Source organism: Symphalangus syndactylus, chromosome 1, assembly GCF_028878055.3.
Source record: "Symphalangus syndactylus isolate Jambi chromosome 1, NHGRI_mSymSyn1-v2.1_pri, whole genome shotgun sequence".
Taxonomy (NCBI): Eukaryota; Metazoa; Chordata; class Mammalia; order Primates; family Hylobatidae; genus Symphalangus; species Symphalangus syndactylus.
In genome coordinates, this window is record NC_072423.2 from 73,066,229 (window position 1) to 73,086,782 (window position 20,554).

General features: G+C 45.9%; 1 protein-coding gene across 2 annotated transcripts in view; it reads right to left on the reverse strand.

The window, feature by feature from the left end:
- The window catches only part of LAMA1 (laminin subunit alpha 1), a 170,432-nt gene extending 150,841 nt beyond the window's left edge, over positions 1-19,591 (reverse strand). Inside the window, exon 1 of one of the 2 annotated variants that reach the window (XM_055237979.2) lies at positions 19,442-19,591. In XM_055237979.2, the coding sequence (XP_055093954.2) occupies positions 19,442-19,514 (73 nt within the window). In that variant the 5' untranslated portion in view covers positions 19,515-19,591. The remainder of the gene's footprint in view (positions 1-19,441) is intronic. The other variant, XM_055237969.2, reaches the window with a different exon arrangement.
- Between the last annotated feature and the right edge of the window lie 963 nt (positions 19,592-20,554).

The window sequence follows — 20,554 nt, forward strand, 5'->3', positions numbered from 1 at the left end:
CCAGCAGAGGCGGCTCCATTCTCACCCCAACCCATCGGCAGGGGAGTTTCCTAAGGCAGGGCTAGCCGCGAAAGCCAGCAGCTCCACTGATGGAGAAGGCTGGCTTGATTGAGAGCAGAGCGGAAGCACATGTCTAATGATCTTATCAGCAAAAGTAGTGAACTTGGTAGAAAATGAATGGGGAAAGCTCACAGCTGGGCTAGCCTGAGGTTTTAGTCCCATTAGGGTGCACGCAACCGATAGCTGGACCAGCCAAAATTGTAATAACGAGATCCTGGAAACAGGAGAGCCACAGAAGGGCTGGATCAGCTCTCCATCCACACTAGCCTTCTTTATTCAAAAGAAACAAAATACTTGAACAACAACAACAACAAAATGAATGAAAGAAATTCAAGAAAAATTCAATGAAAGAAATGTTACACACTGAAAACCTATAAAAATTTGGGGGGAGAAATTAAGATTTAAATGAATGAAAAGATATTTCTTATTCATTGATGGGAAGATTCAATATTGTTAGACAGCAATTCTCCTTAAATTGATCTGTAGATTCCATCCAATTGCTATCAGAATCTCAGCTGGCTTTTTTTTTTTTTTTTTTTTTGTAGAAATTGGCAAGCTGATACAACTGGAAATACAAATGACCTAGAACAGTTAAAGCAATTTAGAAAAGGTTAACAAAGTTGAATGACTTACACTACCTATTTCAAAACCTACTATAAAGTCAAAGAAGTCCAGACAGTGTGATATTAGCATAAAACAGATGCATAGATCAGTAGAACAAATAGAGTCCAAAAATATATACTTATTTTTATGGTCATTTGATTTTTGGCAAAGGTGCGAAGGCAATTTTCAACAAATGTTGCTGGGACCACTGGATATCTATATGCAAAAAATGAACTTACACCCTGACTCCTTACCATACACAAAAGCTAACTCAAATGGATCATAAGAGCTAAATTATAAACTTTCCAGAAGAAAATCTGTGATCTTGGATTAGGCAAAGAAATTCTCAAACATGACACCAAAAGAATAACCCACAAAAGAAAATAATTGATCAAATGGACCTCATCAAAATAAAAATAAAAATAATAAAAAATAAAAAAAACCTATGGCACTACAAAACATACCATTAAGAAAACAAAAAGACAAGCACAGGCCAGGCGGGGTGGCTCACGCCTGTAATCTCAACACTTTGGGAGGCTGAGGCGGGCAGATCACGAGGTCAGGAGATCAAGACCATCCTGGCTAACACAGTGAAACCCCGTCTCTACTAAAAAATACAAAAAATTAGCCGGGCGTGGTGGTGAGCATCTGTAGTCCCAGCTACTCGGGAGGCTGAGGCAGGAGAATGGCGTGAACCTGGGAGGCGGAGCTTGCAGTGAGCCGAGATCCGCGCCACTGCATTCCAGCCTGGGTGACAGAGCCAGACTTTGTCTTGGAAAAAAAAAAAAAAAAAGACAAGCATAGACTGGGAGAAAATACTTTCAAATCACATGTCTGATAAAGGCTTTGTATCCAGGAAATATGCAAAACTCTTAACTAAGAGTACAAACAACTTGATTAAAAATTGGACAAAATACTTGAATAGATATTTCACCAAAGATATATGAATGGCTAAGAAGCATCTCAAAAGATGCTCAATGTCATTAATCATTGGAGAAATACAAAATAATACCATGAGATACCACTTTGAACTCACTGTATGTCTATCATCAGGTAATGCATAGTGTTGGTAAGAATGTGGGGAAGATGGAACACTCAGACACTGCTGGTAGGGCTGTAAAACAGTGCAGACACTTTGGAAAACACAAACTTACCACACGATCCATATTCTAATCCTAGGAATTTCACTCAAGAGAAATGAAACCTATATCTAAACAAAGAATTGTATGTGAATGTTTACAGCATTATTGATAGCTCCAAAAACCTGAAAACAATCAAAATGTCCACCAACTGATGACTGAATAAATAAAATGTGGTGTATCTACACATTGGAATACCATTCAGCAATAAAGTAGAACATTACTGATATATGCTACAAAATAGATGAACCTAGAAAATACTAAGTGAAAGAAGTAGACACAAAAGACTCCATTTTGGTCGGGTGAGGTGGCTCACACCTGTAATCCCAGCACTTTGGGAGGCCGAGGCAGGCAGATCAACTGAGGTCAGGAGTTCTAGACTACCCTGGCCAACGTGGTGAAATCCTGCCTCTACTAAAAATACAACAATTAGCCAGGGGTGGTGGCGGGTGCCTGTAATCCCAGCTACGTGGGAGGCTGAGGCAGGAGAATCGCTTGAACCCAGGAGGTGGAGGCTGCAGTGAGCCAAGATCACACCACTGCACTCCAGCCTGGGCAACAGGGCTGGAGTGTGACAGAGCTGGACTCCGTCTCTAAAAAAATAAATAAAAATAAATAAAAATAAAAAGACTCCATTTTATATGACTCCATGTATATGAAATTTCCAGAAAAGGCACTTCTCAAAGTACAGAGAGCAGATGATTGCTGGGCACCAGAGTAAGGGTGGGAGCAGGGGCTGGGCACAAATGAAAATGATGACACTTTCTGCCGGCTTGGAAAGGTTCACACCAGATTGTGGTGACGATTGTACAGCACTCTAAATTTACTAAAAAACATTAAACTGTACACTTACAATTGGCAGAAGTTTAGGGTATGTAAATTATACTACAATAAAACTGTTAAAACAGAGATTCTCCTCACTATTGTAAGTACGTGGTATAAATTTATGTGGCCTGAAACTCACATCCTGAAGGAATTTGATGGAACCTGACGCTTGATCCCTGAAATGTCCTGTATCCAGCATTAGGAAGGCTGCCAACTGCCAAGAGAGAAGTCTGAATACCCCCAAAAATACAGAAAGCTGTGACCGTCAGTTTGAAGGATATGGCTTAGGACTTGTTATGAGTCTGCTTGCTAGTAAAGGTATGTTCATAATGTGTATTGCGGAAGTGCGTGTTGGATCCAAGTTATTCTCTTGTGATTGTCTACATGGTCAAATTGTAGGGACTAACCAATCCTCGTGTACCTCCATCTTCTTCAGTGGCTTCCATTATCCACCAAAAAGTGGATACACATTTTATTTATATTTTTATTTTTAGAGATGGGGTCTCACCCTGTGGCTCAGGCTAGAATACAGTGGTGCAATCATAGCTTACTGCAGCCTCGACCTCTTGGGCTCAAGTGATCCTCCTGCTTCAGCATCCTAAGTAGCTGGGGCTACAGATGCATGCCACCACACCTGGCTAATTTCTATTATTTTTTTATAGAGGGGGGGTCTCCCTATGTTGCCCAGGCTGGTCTCGAACTCCTGGGCTCAAGAGATCTTCCTGCCTCAGCCTCTCAAAGTGCTGAGATTATAGGTGTGACCACCATATCTGGCCCCTACAACAGTGACCAAAGGGTTATTTTCTTTATTAGCTGATTCCTTCAAATATTATTTTGGATTTATTTTAATACTGAATTTGAAATTATTCCTTTTACCGATAACCATCTTATGCACACATTTTCAAGGAAAGTTTGATCATATAAAACATGGCCCATTTAAATTCAGTCAATTATAATAATTAAAAGTAAACCAACAAAGTTAGAAACCACTAAAGACACAGGAGATGTTATGCTCATATTTCTATAGAGAATGGGCCATTCTTTTGTTTAGTAATAAGTGATTTTTATCAAACAAAAATCCATTTATGACATAAATTCTGTATGCCTTTGTTCTGTTCCTGAGAGGAGGAGGAAGTCTTAGCCCAGAACGCCTGGAGGAGAACAGCTGTTCTCTCACTTAAAGAAAGCCCTTTAAAGCCATGCAGGTAGAGTTCCCTTAAAATAAAAAAAAAAAAACCTCTACTATACGTAAAAATATCACTACTCAGCAAATGCCAACAAGTCTGCAGTCACATTAGAGTATTTTGAAGTCATACTCTTTAAAAGGAGACTTCATGCAGTAGAAATGTAGTGTTTAATTACAATTCTCTTTCTGTTGACGATGATACAGATCACTTATTGTGTGATCCCACAGCAATAAGTGGAGTGATACAGGTGTCTGAGACTTTCAGAAACAGAAATCTCTCCCAAATCTGAACTGAGGAACACACTTGGTAGGATTCTTGGACATTTCTCATGCTTGACTCCTAGCACTGGGGTCTGGAGTACAAGGTCCGCCTGTCACCTGTATGGCACTTTCTAGATACTCAACAAATACTTGTTGACTATGTGTGTTAATGAATTTCTGGCTAGAGATCAGTGGCTCTAAATCTAGAAATAAGTTTTTGTTGAGTATAATGTAAGTTTTAAGGCTGAATGGAATATTCATAATCAGTAAATAATCCTATTACAAAAAACGTAATTCATTTCTTCTTTGCATTGATTGGGTAGATGAGAACATGCCAGATTAATAATGTCTTCAAGTCATCAGGGTCCTCCTGGTTACTAGATTCTGTGGATTTTCTGTAACCATATTTGGACTCCACTCATGAGTGCAGAGAGTGTCTGAACTTCTTGTTTCTGCTGCTGGCTTGTTCCTGACCTTGTATTCTGGTTTAGAATGTGAGTGGAGGCCGGCTGGGCACGGTGGCTCACGCCTGTAATCCCACCACTTTGGGAGGCCGAGGCAGGTGGATCATGAGGTCAGGAGATCGAGACCATCCTGGCTAACATGGTGAACTAAAAATACAAAAAATTAGCCAGGCGTGGTGGCAGGTGCCTGTAGTCCCAGCTACTCGGGAGGCTGAGGCAGGAGAAAGGCGTGAACCCAGGAGGCGGAGCTTGCAGTGAGCTGAGATCGCGCCACTGCACACCAACCTGGGCGACAGAGCGAGACTCTGTCTCAAAAAAAAAAAATAAAAAAAATAATGTGAGCAGAAGCCTTGGTTCCAAAAGTTCTATCCATTCTCTTTCTTAGTCTGGTTACCTGGATTCTTCCTTGTTCCCTGTCTTTAAATCCTGCCTGAGGCCGGGTGTGGTGGCTCATGCCTGTAATCCTAGCACTTTGGGAGGCCGAGATAGATGGGTGGTGGATCACCTGAGGTCAGGAGTTCGAGACCAGTCTGGCCAACATGGTGAAACCCCATCGCTACTAAAAATACCAAAAAAAATTAGCCAGGCATGGTGGTGGGTGCCTATAGTCCCAGCTACTCGGGAGGCTGAGGCAGAAGAATCGCTTAAACCCAGCAGGTGGAGGTTGCATTGAGCCGAGATTGTGCCACTGCACTCCAGCCTGGGTGACAGAGTAAGACACCGTCTTAAAAAAAAAAAAAAAAAATCCTGCCTGGATGACCCACTGAGGTCTCCTAGCCTTCTGGAGCCAGCCCCTGCCTTTACCCAGGTGATCTTCACTCTGCTTCCTCACTAGTGACTTCCCTAACCCCCTCTGCCCGTCTGTCTGGTCTCTAAATAACACCCATTATTTTTATTTGTTTGTTTTTGTTTTAAGACGGAGTCTCACTCTGTTGCCAGGCTGGCGTGCAGTGGCACGATGTCAGCTCACTGCAACCTCCGCCTCTTAGGTTCAAGCAATTCTCTGCCTCAGCTTCCTGAGTAGCTGGGATTACAGGTGACCGCCACCATGTTTGGCTAATTTTCGTATTTTTAGTAGAGACAGGGTTTCACCATGTTGGCCAGGCTGGTCTTGAACTCCTGACCTCATGATCCACCCACCTCGGCCTCCCAAAGCACTGGGATTACAGGCGTGAGCCACCGCATCCAGCCAATACCTACTATTAATAGATTTCCATTGCTTGTCTGTATAGGGATATGTTCACTCAACAAATATTTACAGAATCTACATTGTATGTCAGGCACTGTGCTAGACATAACAAATATAGGCAAAACTCTCGGCCCTTAAGGAGAGACAGGCAAGTTAACAAATAGGTGAAAAATGATGTACTGGTCAGATGTACAAAGAAATTGCTATGGAAACAATAAGAAGGATGACAGGGTGGGCTGGAGTAAGTCAGAGTGCCATAGGTGAAATAAAGGTCACGTGATGGAACTACAGCTATCACAGAATGATCAAGATGTGGTTAGCAGTGGGAGAAGAGGCTGTGGAGAGGTCTGAGCAGGGTCAGATCACAGAGGGCCTTAGAAGTCCCACTCAATAGAGAATGAGATGCCATTGAAGCAATTCAACAGGGATGGATGACACGGTCAACCTCAAAGTCCATTAACTCATGGGGAACTTCCACTGTCAACAGCTTTCTGGGCTCTTGGAAAACTGTTACATTACATGCTACATTAGACTTCATCCCAGCACTTGCAGCTGGACTGGCCCTTCCAGAAGAACCTGCTCCACCCTGCAGACGGGCCCAGGCCCAGGTTCTGGCTCTGCTCGGTTGGGGTCAGTGCAATACCTCTCCAAGTGCCTGTAGCAGGGAAGCCAGGTAGGCAGCTGGTCTGTAAGTCAATATAGGCAGATGTGTAAGGGGTGTGTGTGTGCATGTGTGTCTGCGTGTGACAGGGATATGGAAAGGAAAATGGCTCTTGTTTTGTTGGGTGGAAGAGAAATAATAAGCCAAATATTGAAAACTTCTGAAGGAGGCCAGAAAAGCAAGAGCATAATGAATTATCAATTAAAGACAAGAGCAGACCAGGCACAGTGGCTCACACCTGTAAGCCCAGCACTTCGGGAGGCCGAGGCAGGTGGATCACCTGAGGTCAGGAGTTCTCAAGACCAGCCTGGCCAACATGGTGAAATCCCATCTCTACAAAAATACAAAAATTAGCCAGGCATGATGGCTGGTGCTTATAATCCAGCTACTTGGGAGGCTGAGGTGGCTGAATCGCTTGAACCCGGTGGGGAAGAGGTTGCAGTGAGCTGAGATCACGCCTCTCCACTAGAGCCTGGGTGACAGAGTGAGACTTTATCTCAAAAAATAAACAAACAAACAAACAAACAAGAGCAGAAGAGGACAGGAGCAGTAGGTGAATAAAGACAGCCAGACCCTGGAGTCGCCAGACATGAGAGGTTGCAAGAGGAGACCAGCAGGTTGTATCAGGGGAAAAGGGGGTGGCCCAGATAATCCCAGAGAAAAGGCTCCTGTGACCTGTCCATTTAAAGGCTTTGAGAAAGAAGGGATGCCGCACAGAATAATGCCTGAATGTGGAGGACACTTATTAAATTTTGGATGAATTCGTTAAAGAATGAACAATTCAGTGCAACACCAGATCAATCAACACCCAATTCTGCAATACCAGACTTTATCCCAAAACTTGAGGACTCTAAATGTCATACATGATCAAGAGTATTTTTCAAAGAAAGAAGGGTCTTGCTGAATGACCAAGTCAGCAAAGCAAGACTAAACAGTGAGGAAGCCCATTTAAACACAAGTGCAACAATGAACCATCAGGTGAGAACTTTCCAAGTGAGAAACATTATACAAGGGACAATGGGGACACAGAAGAAACTGGCTTTCCCTGAGCCACTTCACTGATCCAACGTGGTCTCTAAGTGCAGGGATTGCTCACAGCTCTGAGATGTGTGGGTGTTGTTATCCCCACTTCACAGAGCTGTGGGAATATCAGGAAATAGACATGAAGTGAGGAGAGTCAGTTGGGACCCGAGTATTGCACATCTGTTATGTACAGAGCACTAGCCTGTGGGCCGCAGTGGGCAGGACGGGATCAATGCCCCAACTTGCATCCTACAGACAAAGTGGGCGGGGGGGTGATGGCAGATCCTGCCTCCTTGCATTGCTGTGTAAACTGCACTCACCTACAAAGTTTATAATGTTAACTGAGTGGTTCTCAACCATGGCTGCACAGTGGAATCACCTGGGAAGCATTTTTTTTTTTTCTGAGACAGAGTCTCGCTCTGTCACCAGGCTGGAGTGCAGTGGCGCAATCTCAGCTCACTGCAACCTCTACCTCCCGGGTTCAAGCGATTCTCCTGCCTCAGCCTCCCAAGTAGCTGGGACTACAGGTGTGCATCACCACTCCCAGCGAATTTTTGTATTTTTAGTAGATTCAGGGTTTCACCATGTTGGCCACGATGGTCTCAAGCTCTTGACCTCGTGATCCGCCCACCTCAGCCTCCCAAAGTGCTGGGATTACAAGCGTGAGCCACCATGCCTGGCTAGAAGCATTTTTAAAATGCAAATGACAGGACGCCCACCCCAGACCGGACATACTATAATCCCTGGGAGTAAGACCTGGGTATTGATATTATTGAAATTTAATGTGCAGCCCACAGAGGGAACTCCTGAGTCACTGTCTGAGTCTGCTCTTCTGACACACACAGAAGTGCTGGCCAAGCAGGTGACTCTGAGTCCTCCATGGAAGAAAGGAAGCCTAAGGGAAAGAGCCACCCACCAACAGTGGCATACGGTATAGAAGCTGACCCCAATCTCCAATAAAGCAGCCAGCCAATGCTGCATGCCTCTGCCCCTCCTCCCCCGCTTTCCTCCGCCCATGACCTGGCCTACTCATTTCACTCCTAATCTACATGAATGTGAGCAAGCAGAACGTAGACGGCAATGTCCACTCCTATGACTTTAACTCCTTACTTGATCATCATTTCTTATGGAGAAAACTCCTTTTTTTTTTTTTTTTTTTTTTAATTTGAGACAGAGTCTCGCTCTGTCGCCCAGGCTGGAGTGCAGTGGTGCGACCCCGGCTCACTGCAAGCTCTGCCTGCCAAGTTCACGCCATTCTCCTGCCTCAGCCTCCTGAGTAGCTGGGACTACAGGCGCCCGCCACCAAGCCGGCTAATTTTTTGTATTTTTAGTGGAGACAGAGTTTCACCGTGTTAGCCAGGATGGTCTCGATCTCCTGACCTCGTGATCCGCCCACCTAGGCCTACCAAAGTGCTGGGATTATAGGCGTGAGCCACCACGCCCAGCCAGAAAACTCCTTTTGATATATGCACTTTTCAGTTCCTTGGACTTCAAAAACAAATACACTAGAATGTCAAGAAGTGCCCTCGATTCACAGTAAGGAAGGCAGCCGAGAACAGGGCTCTCCAGACACACTACCTTTGAACATCCTTGACCCAGGGCCTGGAAGAATGGAGGTCCCAAAGTGTCTTCAGTGCATGGATGAATGAGTGAATAAATGAATGAGCAAATGCATGAAAAAAAATTTAAAAACTGAATAGAAATGACAATACTCCTACAAGGAAATACTATTCTCCTCTCCAATGAGGTGTTAACTCTTTAAAATGCTAACTCTCTCGGTGGCTCACACCTCCAATCCCAGCACTTTGGGAGGCCATGGCAGGTGGATCACGAGGTCAGGAGATTGAGACCATCCTGGCTAACACGGTGAAACCTGTCTCTACTAAAAATACAAAAAATTAGCCAGGCATGGTGGCGGCTACTCAGGAGGCTGAGGCAGGAGAATGGCGTGAATCCAGGAGGCGGAGCTTGCAGTGAGCCAAGATTACACCGCTGCACTCTAGCCTGGGCGACAGAGCGAGACTCTGTCTCAAATTTAAAAAAAAAAAGAAAGAAAGAAAGAAAAGAAAAGGAAAAATGCTAACTCTCTCGGTGGCTCACACCACTAATCCCAGCACTTTGGGAGGCCGAGGCAGGCGGATCACGAGGTCAGGAGTTCGAGACAACCCTGACCAACATAGTGAAATCCCGTCTCTACTAAAAATACAAAAATTAGCCAGGCATGGCGGCTTGTGCCTGTAGTCCCAGCTACTCAAGAGGCTGAGGGAGGAGAATCACTTGAACCTGGGAGGCAGAGGTTTCAGTGAGCTGAGATGGCACCACTGCACTCCACCACTTCAGCCTAGGCAACAGAGCAAGACTCTGTCTCAAAAAAAAAATATAAAAATAAAATGCTAACTCCCAGCTAGGCTCATACCTATAATCCCAGCACTTTGGGAGGCTAAGGTGGGCGGATCACTTGAGGTCAGGAGTTCAAGACCGGCCTGGCCAACATGGTGAAACCCTGTCTCTACGAAAAATACAAAAATTAGCTGGGTGTGGTGACAGGCCACTCCCAGCTACTCAGAAGGCTGAGGCAAGAGAATCGCTTGAACCCGGAAGGCAGAGGTTGCAGTGAGCGGAGACTGTGCCCCTGCACTCCAGCCTGGGTGACAGACTCTGTCTCAAAAAAAAAAAAAAAAAAAAAGCTAACTCCCTTTTAAAGAAAAACACTGGGAGCTTCCAAAAGCATTCATATGTGGATGCATTATCTCCAGTTCTCCCCACTCCAAACTTCTAGAATGAACAAAAGTATGCCCATGAAGCCAGGGGTGAAGTTGCAAAGAATCGGAAAAACTTAGTTTGTACAAAAGCAAAGGTAAAAATGGCAGAGTTGGAGATTCAGATAAAAGGGCTGAAGAGACAAACCGTGGATTTTGAGGGGTGGGGAAAGAGTGCTAGCCCATCACAGGACACAGCAGCAAGGACAGAAAGCAAGCAGTGGCAGGAAGAGTTCTGGAAACAACTATTTGAACCAGAAACCCAAAGGGTCTGCTTGAAGACCAACTGGAAAGGTTCTTGTGCCTCTGGATACAAAATAGGAAAAGGTTTTTTGAAACACAGATTTTGGTTCCTGCCCAGATCAAATGAACTGCAATCCATTTGATTGGATGATACAAAGTCTAAGAGGCTCTAACAAACCCAGAGAGGCGCCAGGGCTGGGTTTGTTATCCAGAGTCCGGGGACTGGCTTTATGGTTCCTCAGGCAACCGGTGTTACTGCCCTCCGGCTACTAATGACCCAGGTTTTAACACTAGAATCCCCCGGAGTTGTCTGTGTATTCAAAGAAATGCTGGCAGCTAAGGTTTTGATCTTCGAAACAGAAATGTCCCTTCTTTTTGACACTGGCTCATGACATTCTGGACCAGCCATTCAAAAGAGGACCGGATGGCAACTTTGGCTGGGTGGGAACCCCAATTTATCACAAAATACAATGCAGATTCAGAAGTGAGACAGTTGAAACAGGCCATCATATTAAGGCTGTCCTGGGGTTGATATGTTGCAGCCTGTGCATGAGTGGTCAGGTTAGGTTTTTAGTGGGAAACGGGAGTACATTTCAGGTGAGAGAGTCATGTAACCAAATCACACAGCTGCAAGTCAATATACCACGTGCAGTTAAACAGGAAGGAGACCCCTGCAATGGAAGCTAATAGTTCAGCTACAGAAAGGTGTGGAGAAGGGCAGGGTAGCTGTGACTGAACTTGGAGGGATCACAGAGGGCCACAGCAGGTGGGCAGGAGCTGAGGGAGCACATTACAAAGGCGGCATTTTGGCGGGGTTACTCTAACTGCAGTGTGGGACTAGGTTAAATGAAAGGACATGAGCTAGCATCAGAGACTGGATAAAAAGCAGCTGGCTGGCCGGGTGTGGTGGCTCACGCCTGTAATCCCAGCACTTTGGGAGGCAGAGACGGGTGGATCACAAGGTCAGGAGATCCAGACCATCCTGGCCAACATGGTAAAACCCTGTTTCTACTAAAATACAAAAATTAGCAGGATGTAGTGGTGCACATCTGTGGCCCCAGCTACTCGGGAGGCTGAGGCAGAAGAATCGCTTGAACCCAGGAGGCGGAGGTTTCAGTGAGCCGAGATCACGCCACTGCACTCCAGCCTGGGTGACAGAGTGAGACTCCATCCCCCCCGCCACCAAAAAAAAGCAGCTGGTTACACTATAGCAGCTGGTTTAGAGGCTGGTGGCATTTGCAGTGGTAACAGAGAGAAACTAAAACAAAAAGACCAGGAAGTTTTTCAGCGAAAGAAACAAAATTAAGAAAGACAATTTGGATAAGGGGACACGGAAAAAGAAAAACAGAAAAGGAAATGAAGCCTAGGTAACCAAAAGAATGCCAAGAACAGGAGATACAGGGACGGCAGCCATCTGGAGAAAGAACGAATTCCTTGTCCTGAGCTGGAGATAACAAGATTCCACTTGTTGTGGGTAAAATTCTGTCATTACCAAAAGGTTGGAAGACATTTAAATGTGTGGTGTAGGCTGGACATGGTGGCTCATGCCTGTAATCTCAGCACTTTGAGAGGCTAAGGCAGGCGGATCACTTGAGATCAGGAGTTCAAGACCAGCCTGGCCAACACGGCAAAACCCTGTATCTACTAAAAATATAAAAATTAGCCTGGTGTGATGGTGGGCGCCTATAATCCCAGCTACTCAGGGGGCTGAGGCAGGAGAATCGCTTGAACTGGGAGGCAGAGGTTGCAGTCAGCAGAGATTGAGCCACTGCACGCCAGCCTGGGCAACAGAGTGAGACTCCATGTCAAAGGAAAAACAAAGAAAAAAGTATGGTGTACCATAATCAACTGTGGTGTGAGGGTTTTTTTCCCTCCCCCCCAACTTCTAATTGTTCTCTTTTAACTAAAAATCATCTGCTAAATTTAAGCATCTTCTTTAACACTGCTATTGTCATAGAGAATCTCCTGAAGTTCTGGCAGGAAACTATGGAGCAATGGAACAAGATGCAGGAAATACTTTCGGGAATGAGAAAAGATGGCACTTTCCATAAATACTCATTGATCTAAATTTGACATTCCCACCAGCAATACAGGAGGTTCTCTGGCACAAGAATGTCAGTCATACTGCCTGCTGGGCCAGCAGATCAGACTTCAAAGATAACTTCTGGAATGAAGAGACTCAAACTTCAAATGGTTGATTAAAAAAAAAAAAGTGTGCACACACACTGAAATCACACTGGTGATTTCGCAGTGGTATTTCTCTGCCACCATTTCTGAATTAACACTTCAAGATAAATGCTTACCTAGGCAAGAATGTTATCTACCCAAGCTGACTTGGAATCTCTCTGCCTCTATTGTTTGCCTCTTGCCCCCAAGCAAGATGAGGAACAAGTTAACCCAAAGAAAGCTCTCCTGAGCTAGCCTTGAGAAAACAAAGACACAAGTGGGAAGATTCTGTGCTATTTATTATCAAATGGTTACTCTGGGCACTGTCACACCCAGTATAAAGGACACGAAAATACAATGAACCCAGCTATCGTGTGGCGTTTTATGCTGAAATAGCTCCCTGATAGACATGTTCCAACAGAACCAAAGTTCATGACCTTAACTAAATTACTTCTATGAAGGGTTTTTTCTCCTCATTAATTTTGCAATGCCTTGGTTTATTCAATTGTCCATGGATGTATGTTGATATTTTAGAAATAAAACAAGTAAAAGAATTATTTGCAAACTTGTAAATAACTACATACATCATTCTTAGGAGACGACAGTTTATCTAGTTCATTCAAACATTTCTGAAGAATGTAACGAAAAACTTCAGCTAAGGTCTAAGTTCCAGAGTTCTGTCCAGTTGCTATCCATTAATTTCTATATTCAAGGTATAGACTTAACTTATTCATTAGAAATTTTTTTAAATACATATTTTCTGTACCTGCCATAGCGTTCCAGTAATAAGTCATACTTATTGGTCAATACATTAACTTATCCTTAACGTGTAATAGAATTGTTCTCAAACTCAACTTCTCTATACCATAAATCTTAAAATTCTAAAATATATTTTTTAAAATTCTCTATGGCTTAAAAATAGCTTATTAATACTATAGTAAACAATACTTTTAGAAGTAGTACAATGCCATGAAACCAATCAAGTTTTTAAACCCCAAAAGATCTAGGAAACACTGCTCTAACAATACCTTTCTGTCAGAGGCCTACTTGGAAGGACAAGTTGCAAGGTGAAAGTCTGCAAGTATATACATTTACTAAGTGATGTGTTAATATCCTGCACAAGCTCCAGCAAAGAAGTTAGTATGAGGGGAGGGCAGTGGACAGAGGGATACTGTTCCATGCATCCATGTTTTGTCAGAAAATCGCTGGTGTCCCTCTTACACTAATAGGGAAGAAGTAGATTTTATGATGTAGCTTGCTTTTAAAAGTTACCTGAAGAAACATCTTTAGACGCTTACCCAAAAAACTAAAGCCAGTGGTTACCTCAAAAGAGAGTAAAAAAGCCATCTTAACTTTTTTCTACCTATAGTACCTTTTGCATTTTATAGCATAAATGTGGATTATCTATTCAATATATATATATATATACACACATATATGTATTTTATATATATATACATTTTTTTTTTTGAGACAGAGTTTCACTCTTGTTGCCCAGGCTGGAGTGCAATGGCACGATCTCAGCTCACCGCAATCTCTGCCTCCAGGGTTCAAGCAATTCTCCTGCCTCAGCCTCCCAAGTAGCTGGGATTACAGGCGCCCACCACCACGCCTGGCTAATTATGTATTTTTGGTAGAGATGGGGTTTCTCCATGTTGGTCAGTCTGGTCTTGAACTCCCGACCTCAGGTGACCCACCTGCCTCGGCCTCCCAAAGTGCTGAGATCACAGGCGTGAGCCACTGCGCCCAGCTATTCAAAATATTTTTAAAGTTACTTGATTCCTAAATAAAGATGTTCATTTCAACTTAGCTCAACAACAAGAAGTGGCTACTAACTGCTAGAAACACTGCAAAGCAATGAACAGGCAGATATGAATAAAGCAGCCCCTGCCCTTGACAAGCCTGAGGGAGAAGGTGAGACAGATAAGCAAGTCAATTATTGGCCCCATGACAGGCAAGACAATAGCATTGAGCCGGGAAAGCCCTGTGAGTACAGGGAAGGTTGTCTAACAAATACTTCAGCAGAGAGAGAGCTGGGAAGATTTTCCAGGGTTCTTTAGAACCCAAATGAAAGACGTGTCCAGCACTTAATAGCCCATGTGCCAGGAAACACTAGTTAGCTACGAATAGGTGCAGGCGTGTCCCAGATAATGCCTCTCAGCTCTAAGACAGCAGGCCAGCTGGGGTCCCAGCCTCCTTGCTTTACACCCAATGTGACGCAGCAGGACACTGTCGTTTTTTTTTTTGTTTTTTTTTCTTTTTTGAGACGGAGTCTCGCTCGGTCGCCCAGGCTGGAGTGCAGTGGCGCGATCTCGGCTCACTGCAAGCTCCGCCTCCTGGGTTCACGCCATTCTCCTGCCTCAGCCTCCCGATTAGCTGGGACTACAGGCGCCCGCCACCACGCCCGGCTAATTTTTGTATTTTTAGTAGAGACAGGGTTTCACCGTGTTAGCCAGGATGGTCTCGATCTCCTGACCTCGTGATCCGCCCGCCTTGGCCTCCCAAAGTGCTGGGATTACAGGCGTGAGCCACCACGCCCGGCGACACTGTCGTTTTTGCATCTTATAAAGTGAGGGGTTTGGGGCACATAATCTAAACTTATAGGGTGGGCCCAGGAGAGGGATGTGGGGTGAAAAGAGCACACCTTGGAAGAAGACCAGTTGCTTAAACACGAAGGAAAGTAAGTCACATTGGGGAACATTAAGTAATTTGATAAAGAAACGGTGAGAAATGGGAAGAATTTTAAACAAAAGTAGGAGCGGTTATCAAGATGGTGTTTCTAGAAACATCACAGTGATGGCACTGCTGAGGAGGGAGAACAGGTGAGGCTGCTGGCCTGCTGAGTGAACCATCACACTATTTCCTGAGAAAAACAAACAATTCCTAAGTCTAGCCAGCAGTGAGAATAAAAAATGGGAAGGAGGCCGGGTGTAGTGGCTCATGCCTGTAATCCCAGCACTTTGGGAGGCCGAGGTGGGTGGATCACAAGGTCATGAGATCAAGACCATCCTGGCTAACACGGTGAAACCCCATCTCTACTAAAGAATACAAAAAATTAGCCGGGCGTGGTGGCGGGCGCCTGTAGTCCCAGCTACTTGGGAGGCTGAGGCAGGAGAATGGTGTGAACCTGGGAGGTGGAGCTTGCAGTGAGCCCAGATCGCGCCACTGCACTCCAGCCTGGGTGACACAGTGAGACTCCGTCTCGGAAAAAAAAAAAAAAAAATGGGAAAGAGACTGCACAGATTTTCAGGAGGTAAAATCAACAAGTCTCAATGACCAAACGAATTTCAGCAATGAAAGAGAGAGGATGTCCAGGATGATGAGCAAGTACAATAGGCATAACAGTAATAATCATCATGCACTGAGTACCTATGACACGCCCCACACTGTGCTAATATTTTTCACATGTTATTTAATCATATCAATGCTATCCATTTTATAGATAGAAAGCCGACATTCAGAGAAGTTAAGAAACTTAGCCACGGCCATAGCTAATCAAAGTGACACGTCTGGCATTTGAGCCCAAGACTATTTGATTCCAAATCCAGACTCCAAATTTCTAAACAATAATGCATTTTGGAAAATATAGTTTAAAAATATATAGTTCTTTACAAAATAGTAACAGTGATGAACATAAATAAACTTGCTTGTTGAGGGTTAACCCTGTACTAGGTACTGGTCTAAGAACTTTTCTCACATTATTTCATTTAATCATTAACATCCCTTCCAGATAGGCACTATTATTATTCCCATTTTACAGATAGTGAAACTAAAACACAGGTTATGTCCCCAATTTGCCATAGCTAGTAAAGCCAGAGAATTAAACACCTGAAGCTTAAAGATAGAGCTTGTGTTATTTCCCCATAACAATTTACTGTACATGAAAATGAATATCCATAGGATTTTATGAATGAATTAGTATAAAACAGTAGGGTGTTTCAAGGATCATTACCCTGAAATAAATGGTCCCAGAAACATTTTATATGAGTTTATAAAGCAGTGCAATTATAAAGCAGTGGCACAAGATACTAAAGATTAGTATATGTATTTATTCTAATATTTGAATTCTCAATCACGCTAGATTAACTACAGATGTAGGCTTCATATTTAATGTCTGGAAAAGAAGAGGGAAAAAAAGAATGGACTAAAGTCCAGGCTATGTAGCAGGTGGGCAGTGAGGCTTCTATTATACATACCCTTGTTTCCAACTGCTACAATCAATATTTTTCATGGGCCCTTAGTTAGAGAATACAGCAACAGAAAAGAAAAATGCACCTTTGAAATCCATTCAGGCATGCATACTTTACTGTGGAGCACATACTTGCTAAATTTGAATACTATGTTATATATGAGAATGAAGTGAATTTTCCTTTACTCGTCGATTTTTTTTCTGTACTTAGAATTGCCTATTTTAGAAAAAAAGAAGGGATGGTTTCCAACAAAAGTGATGAAGCAATCATAATTTTATGTGATTGCCAGCTATGAATTTAACACATTATTTTTACAAACACAATACCTCCTATTCAATACTTAGGAGGAGCTCACTTGAAACTCATTATATTTCAAAGGAAAGTGAGCCATCAGGTCATATACTGTGAGGTGTAACGTAACCCAGAGAGACTGCAGAAATGACAGGGAATGTCTAACAATCTGAATGTCAATAGATAATAAGTTATTTTAAAAAATAACACCAGACACCTAACTAGCAGGTGATTTGTAGGTCAGGATTATTGTATTATCACCAAAACACACAACTTTACTAATCATTCATGCTATTCATAGGGCACAAAATCATCTCTTTAAAAAAAAAAAAAAAAATCAGGCCGGGCGCGGTGGCTCACGCCTGTAATACCAGCACTTTGGGAAGCCGAGACGGGCTGATCACGAGGTCAGGAGTTCCAGAGCAGCCTGGCCAATATGGTGAAACCCTGTCTCCACTAAAAATACAAAAAAAAAAAAAAAAAAAAAAAAAATAGCCCGGCGTGGTGGCACGCGCCTGTAGTCCCAGCTACTCAGGAGGCTGAGGCAGAAGAATAGTTTGAACCCGGGAGGCAGAGGTTGCAGTGAGCCGAGATGGCGCCACTGCACTCCTGCCTGCAGCCCGGAGACAGCACACACACACGCACACACACACACACACACAAAATCAAAACTGCTCAAGGAGGCTAGTTAGGAAGGGTGAGGGTTGGTGGGGTGCGGAAGGCAAAAAGGCAAACAGGGAATGAGATATGAAACATTAAAGGGCTCCTGCCCTGGGAGGTTTTCCGCAGCATCTCAAAGCAGGAAAACCCCATGAGGTCCCACTTTCTCCAAACACCACTCATAACCTCCAGGCCAAGTGCCGAGCCCCGAGGGGCCAGGACAACCTTCAGGCCATCTCCTCAGTGTAAGACTTTCAATTTCGGGGAACAATAAGCTGAGGCAAGCTGCTCTTTCTCTACCCTGTGGGAAACCGGGACTTGTTCACTTATATACAGGAGTCCGGTCGCAGTCCTTTAAGGCTCCTCTCCCTCCCCAAAGACTCCTTTCTTCTGGCTGATAACTATGTAAATTCCCTCTTCCCAGCCAGGCTCGGCGCAGCAGACTCACAGCTATTCAATGCTGCGTTTCCAGCTCCGGTCCAGTGCTTCCATCATGAATGCTTGAATGAATGAGATGGTCGCGTTTCTGCAGAGCTCCCAACTCAGCACAATGCCCAAACACACGTTTCCCACGAGGGCACTGCAAATTCCGCCCACTACTTTTGACCCGTACTTTTATTTTTTTTAATGAAGTTTGTATTTGTGGGAATACGCCCATTGTCATGTGTTGCATACATTAAGATGTTTTCAACAAATATTTGTGACTGCCTAGCCAACACGAAGCCATGCTGCGAAGACAGCTCTAGGGGTGGCGTGGGGGACTGGGGTTGTCCCCCAAAAGGGAAAAGAATTCTTTCTTTCTCTTTCTTTCTTTTTCTTTCTTTCTTTTTTTCTTTTCTCTCTCTCCTTTTCTTTCTCTCTCTCTTTTTTCTCTTTCTCTCTTTCTTTCTTCTCTCTCTCTTTCCGCCCGCCCGCCCGCAAAAACAGAAACTGAAAATTCGCTATGAGTTTCTCTTCTCAATCCTTGCAACGCGCATGCAAGGTGCTCCCTTCTCCGCCGGTCCCTAGCCCCGGCGCGCCCACGGTCAAACCCGCGCGGTGAATGAGCGGGTTTGGCCACTTCGCCGATTGCACAAAGAGCGCGGGTCGGGAAGGCGCATCAATGCCCTGGACGCCGCCTGTGGGTCTCCCTGTCCGGGACGGCTGGCTAGGGGAGCCCTTCTCGCCGCGTCTCTCCCCACTAGCCCGCCTGGCTGCCAGGGGCCCCGAGGAATCTGCCCTTTCCCGGCCGCGGCGACCCAGCTTGCGAGGCCGGACAATGAGGGCGACTCGGGAGAGCTCTTTCCCCATTCATCCCCCGCGCCCGGCCAACAGCCCCGCCACCCCCGCCCGCGCAGCCGGGGCACTGAAAGCACTCCCCCCGCACCCCGCTCCGGGCGCCCCGCTCCCGCCACCCCCAGCACTGCTCGCGTAGATGGCGCTCCTGGGTCGCGAAGTCCCGCAAAAGCCAGAGGCGAGGCTGGACGACCCCCAAAGCCCGAGGAGGTTAAAGCCTAAGCCTGCGAAGAGCGGGCGCCGTCCACCAAGAGCGGCGTCCCCATCCAGCCCTCCCCGGCCGGCGCGGGAGACCCACGTGTGCGAGGCACCCACTCCGAGGTGGATCAGGATGCGCGCCCGGACTCCAGCAGCCCCAACGCGACGGGCTTTGTCCACGGCCGCCCCCGCCCGCCCGCCTGCGGGGGACAGGGACCCGAGGACCCAGAGGCCCGGGCCAGGCTCACCTCTCTGCTGGCACCGCGCGGCGACGCACAGCAACAAGGCCAGGAGCACGCCCCACGCACCGCCCCCGCGCATCTCGCCTCAGCCGCCGCTCGGTGGGTCTGGAGAGAAAGCCGCGCGCCCGCCTGGAACGCTCCGCGGGACGCTAGTCCGCGCTGCCCTGGCCTCGCCACTCCTGGCGTCCAGCCGCCCCTCCCGCCAGCCGCCCTCGGACACACCCCTCGGCTGCGCCCCGCCCCGCCCCGCCCCGGCCTGGCCCAGCCACCCAGACCCCTCCCCCGGGGGCGCCCAGCTTGGCCTCCGGGACCCGGCGCACGCGGACCCCAGGTCGGGGAGGCCGGGCTGACCGCGGCCGCCGCCCCGGCCCGGGGTAGGAGGTGGGCAGAGAAGGTGGGCTGAGGGGAGGAGAAACTGGGCTGCGGGGGTCCCGGAGGGTGGATTCCGAGAAACTATGTGCCCTGCTGACCCTGCCCGCCCCGCCGCGGCCCTGCAGTCCCCAGGCCAGGACTCACGCGCCCCTGCCAGGAGCTGGGCGAGAGGCGACCCCTCGGGACGCCACCCAAGCTCGACCGACCTGTCGCCCTTTCCGCCGTGGGCAGAGGACTTGAGGATTTTTTCTGAAAATGAGTTGCAACTTGTTCTCTACTTTGTTTGCCTAAAGAAGGCAAGGTCACTTGGACTTAATTATTATGATTAGATACCCTTACCGCTGGAGAGAGAGAATGCGCTGCTGACACGCAACTTCAACTGCTTTGTTATTATAATTATTATTTTTAAACTATGTCTAGTCCCCATTAAAGAATTTTTAATTTCCTCTGATTTTTTTTCTATCAAAAGTATTGGCTGGGTGCAGTGGCTCACGCCTGTAATTCTAGCACTTTGGGAGGCCGAGGCGGGTGGATCACTTGAGATCAGGAGTTCGAAACCAGCCTGGCCAACATGGTGAAACTTCGTCTCTACTAAAAACATACAAAAATTAGCCGGGTGTGGTGGCACGCGCTTGCAGTCCCAACTACTCGGGATGCTGAGGCAGGATAATTGCTTGAACCCGGGAGTGGGAGGTTGCAGTGAGCTGAGATCACACCAGCTGCACTCCAGCCTGGGCTACAGAGCGA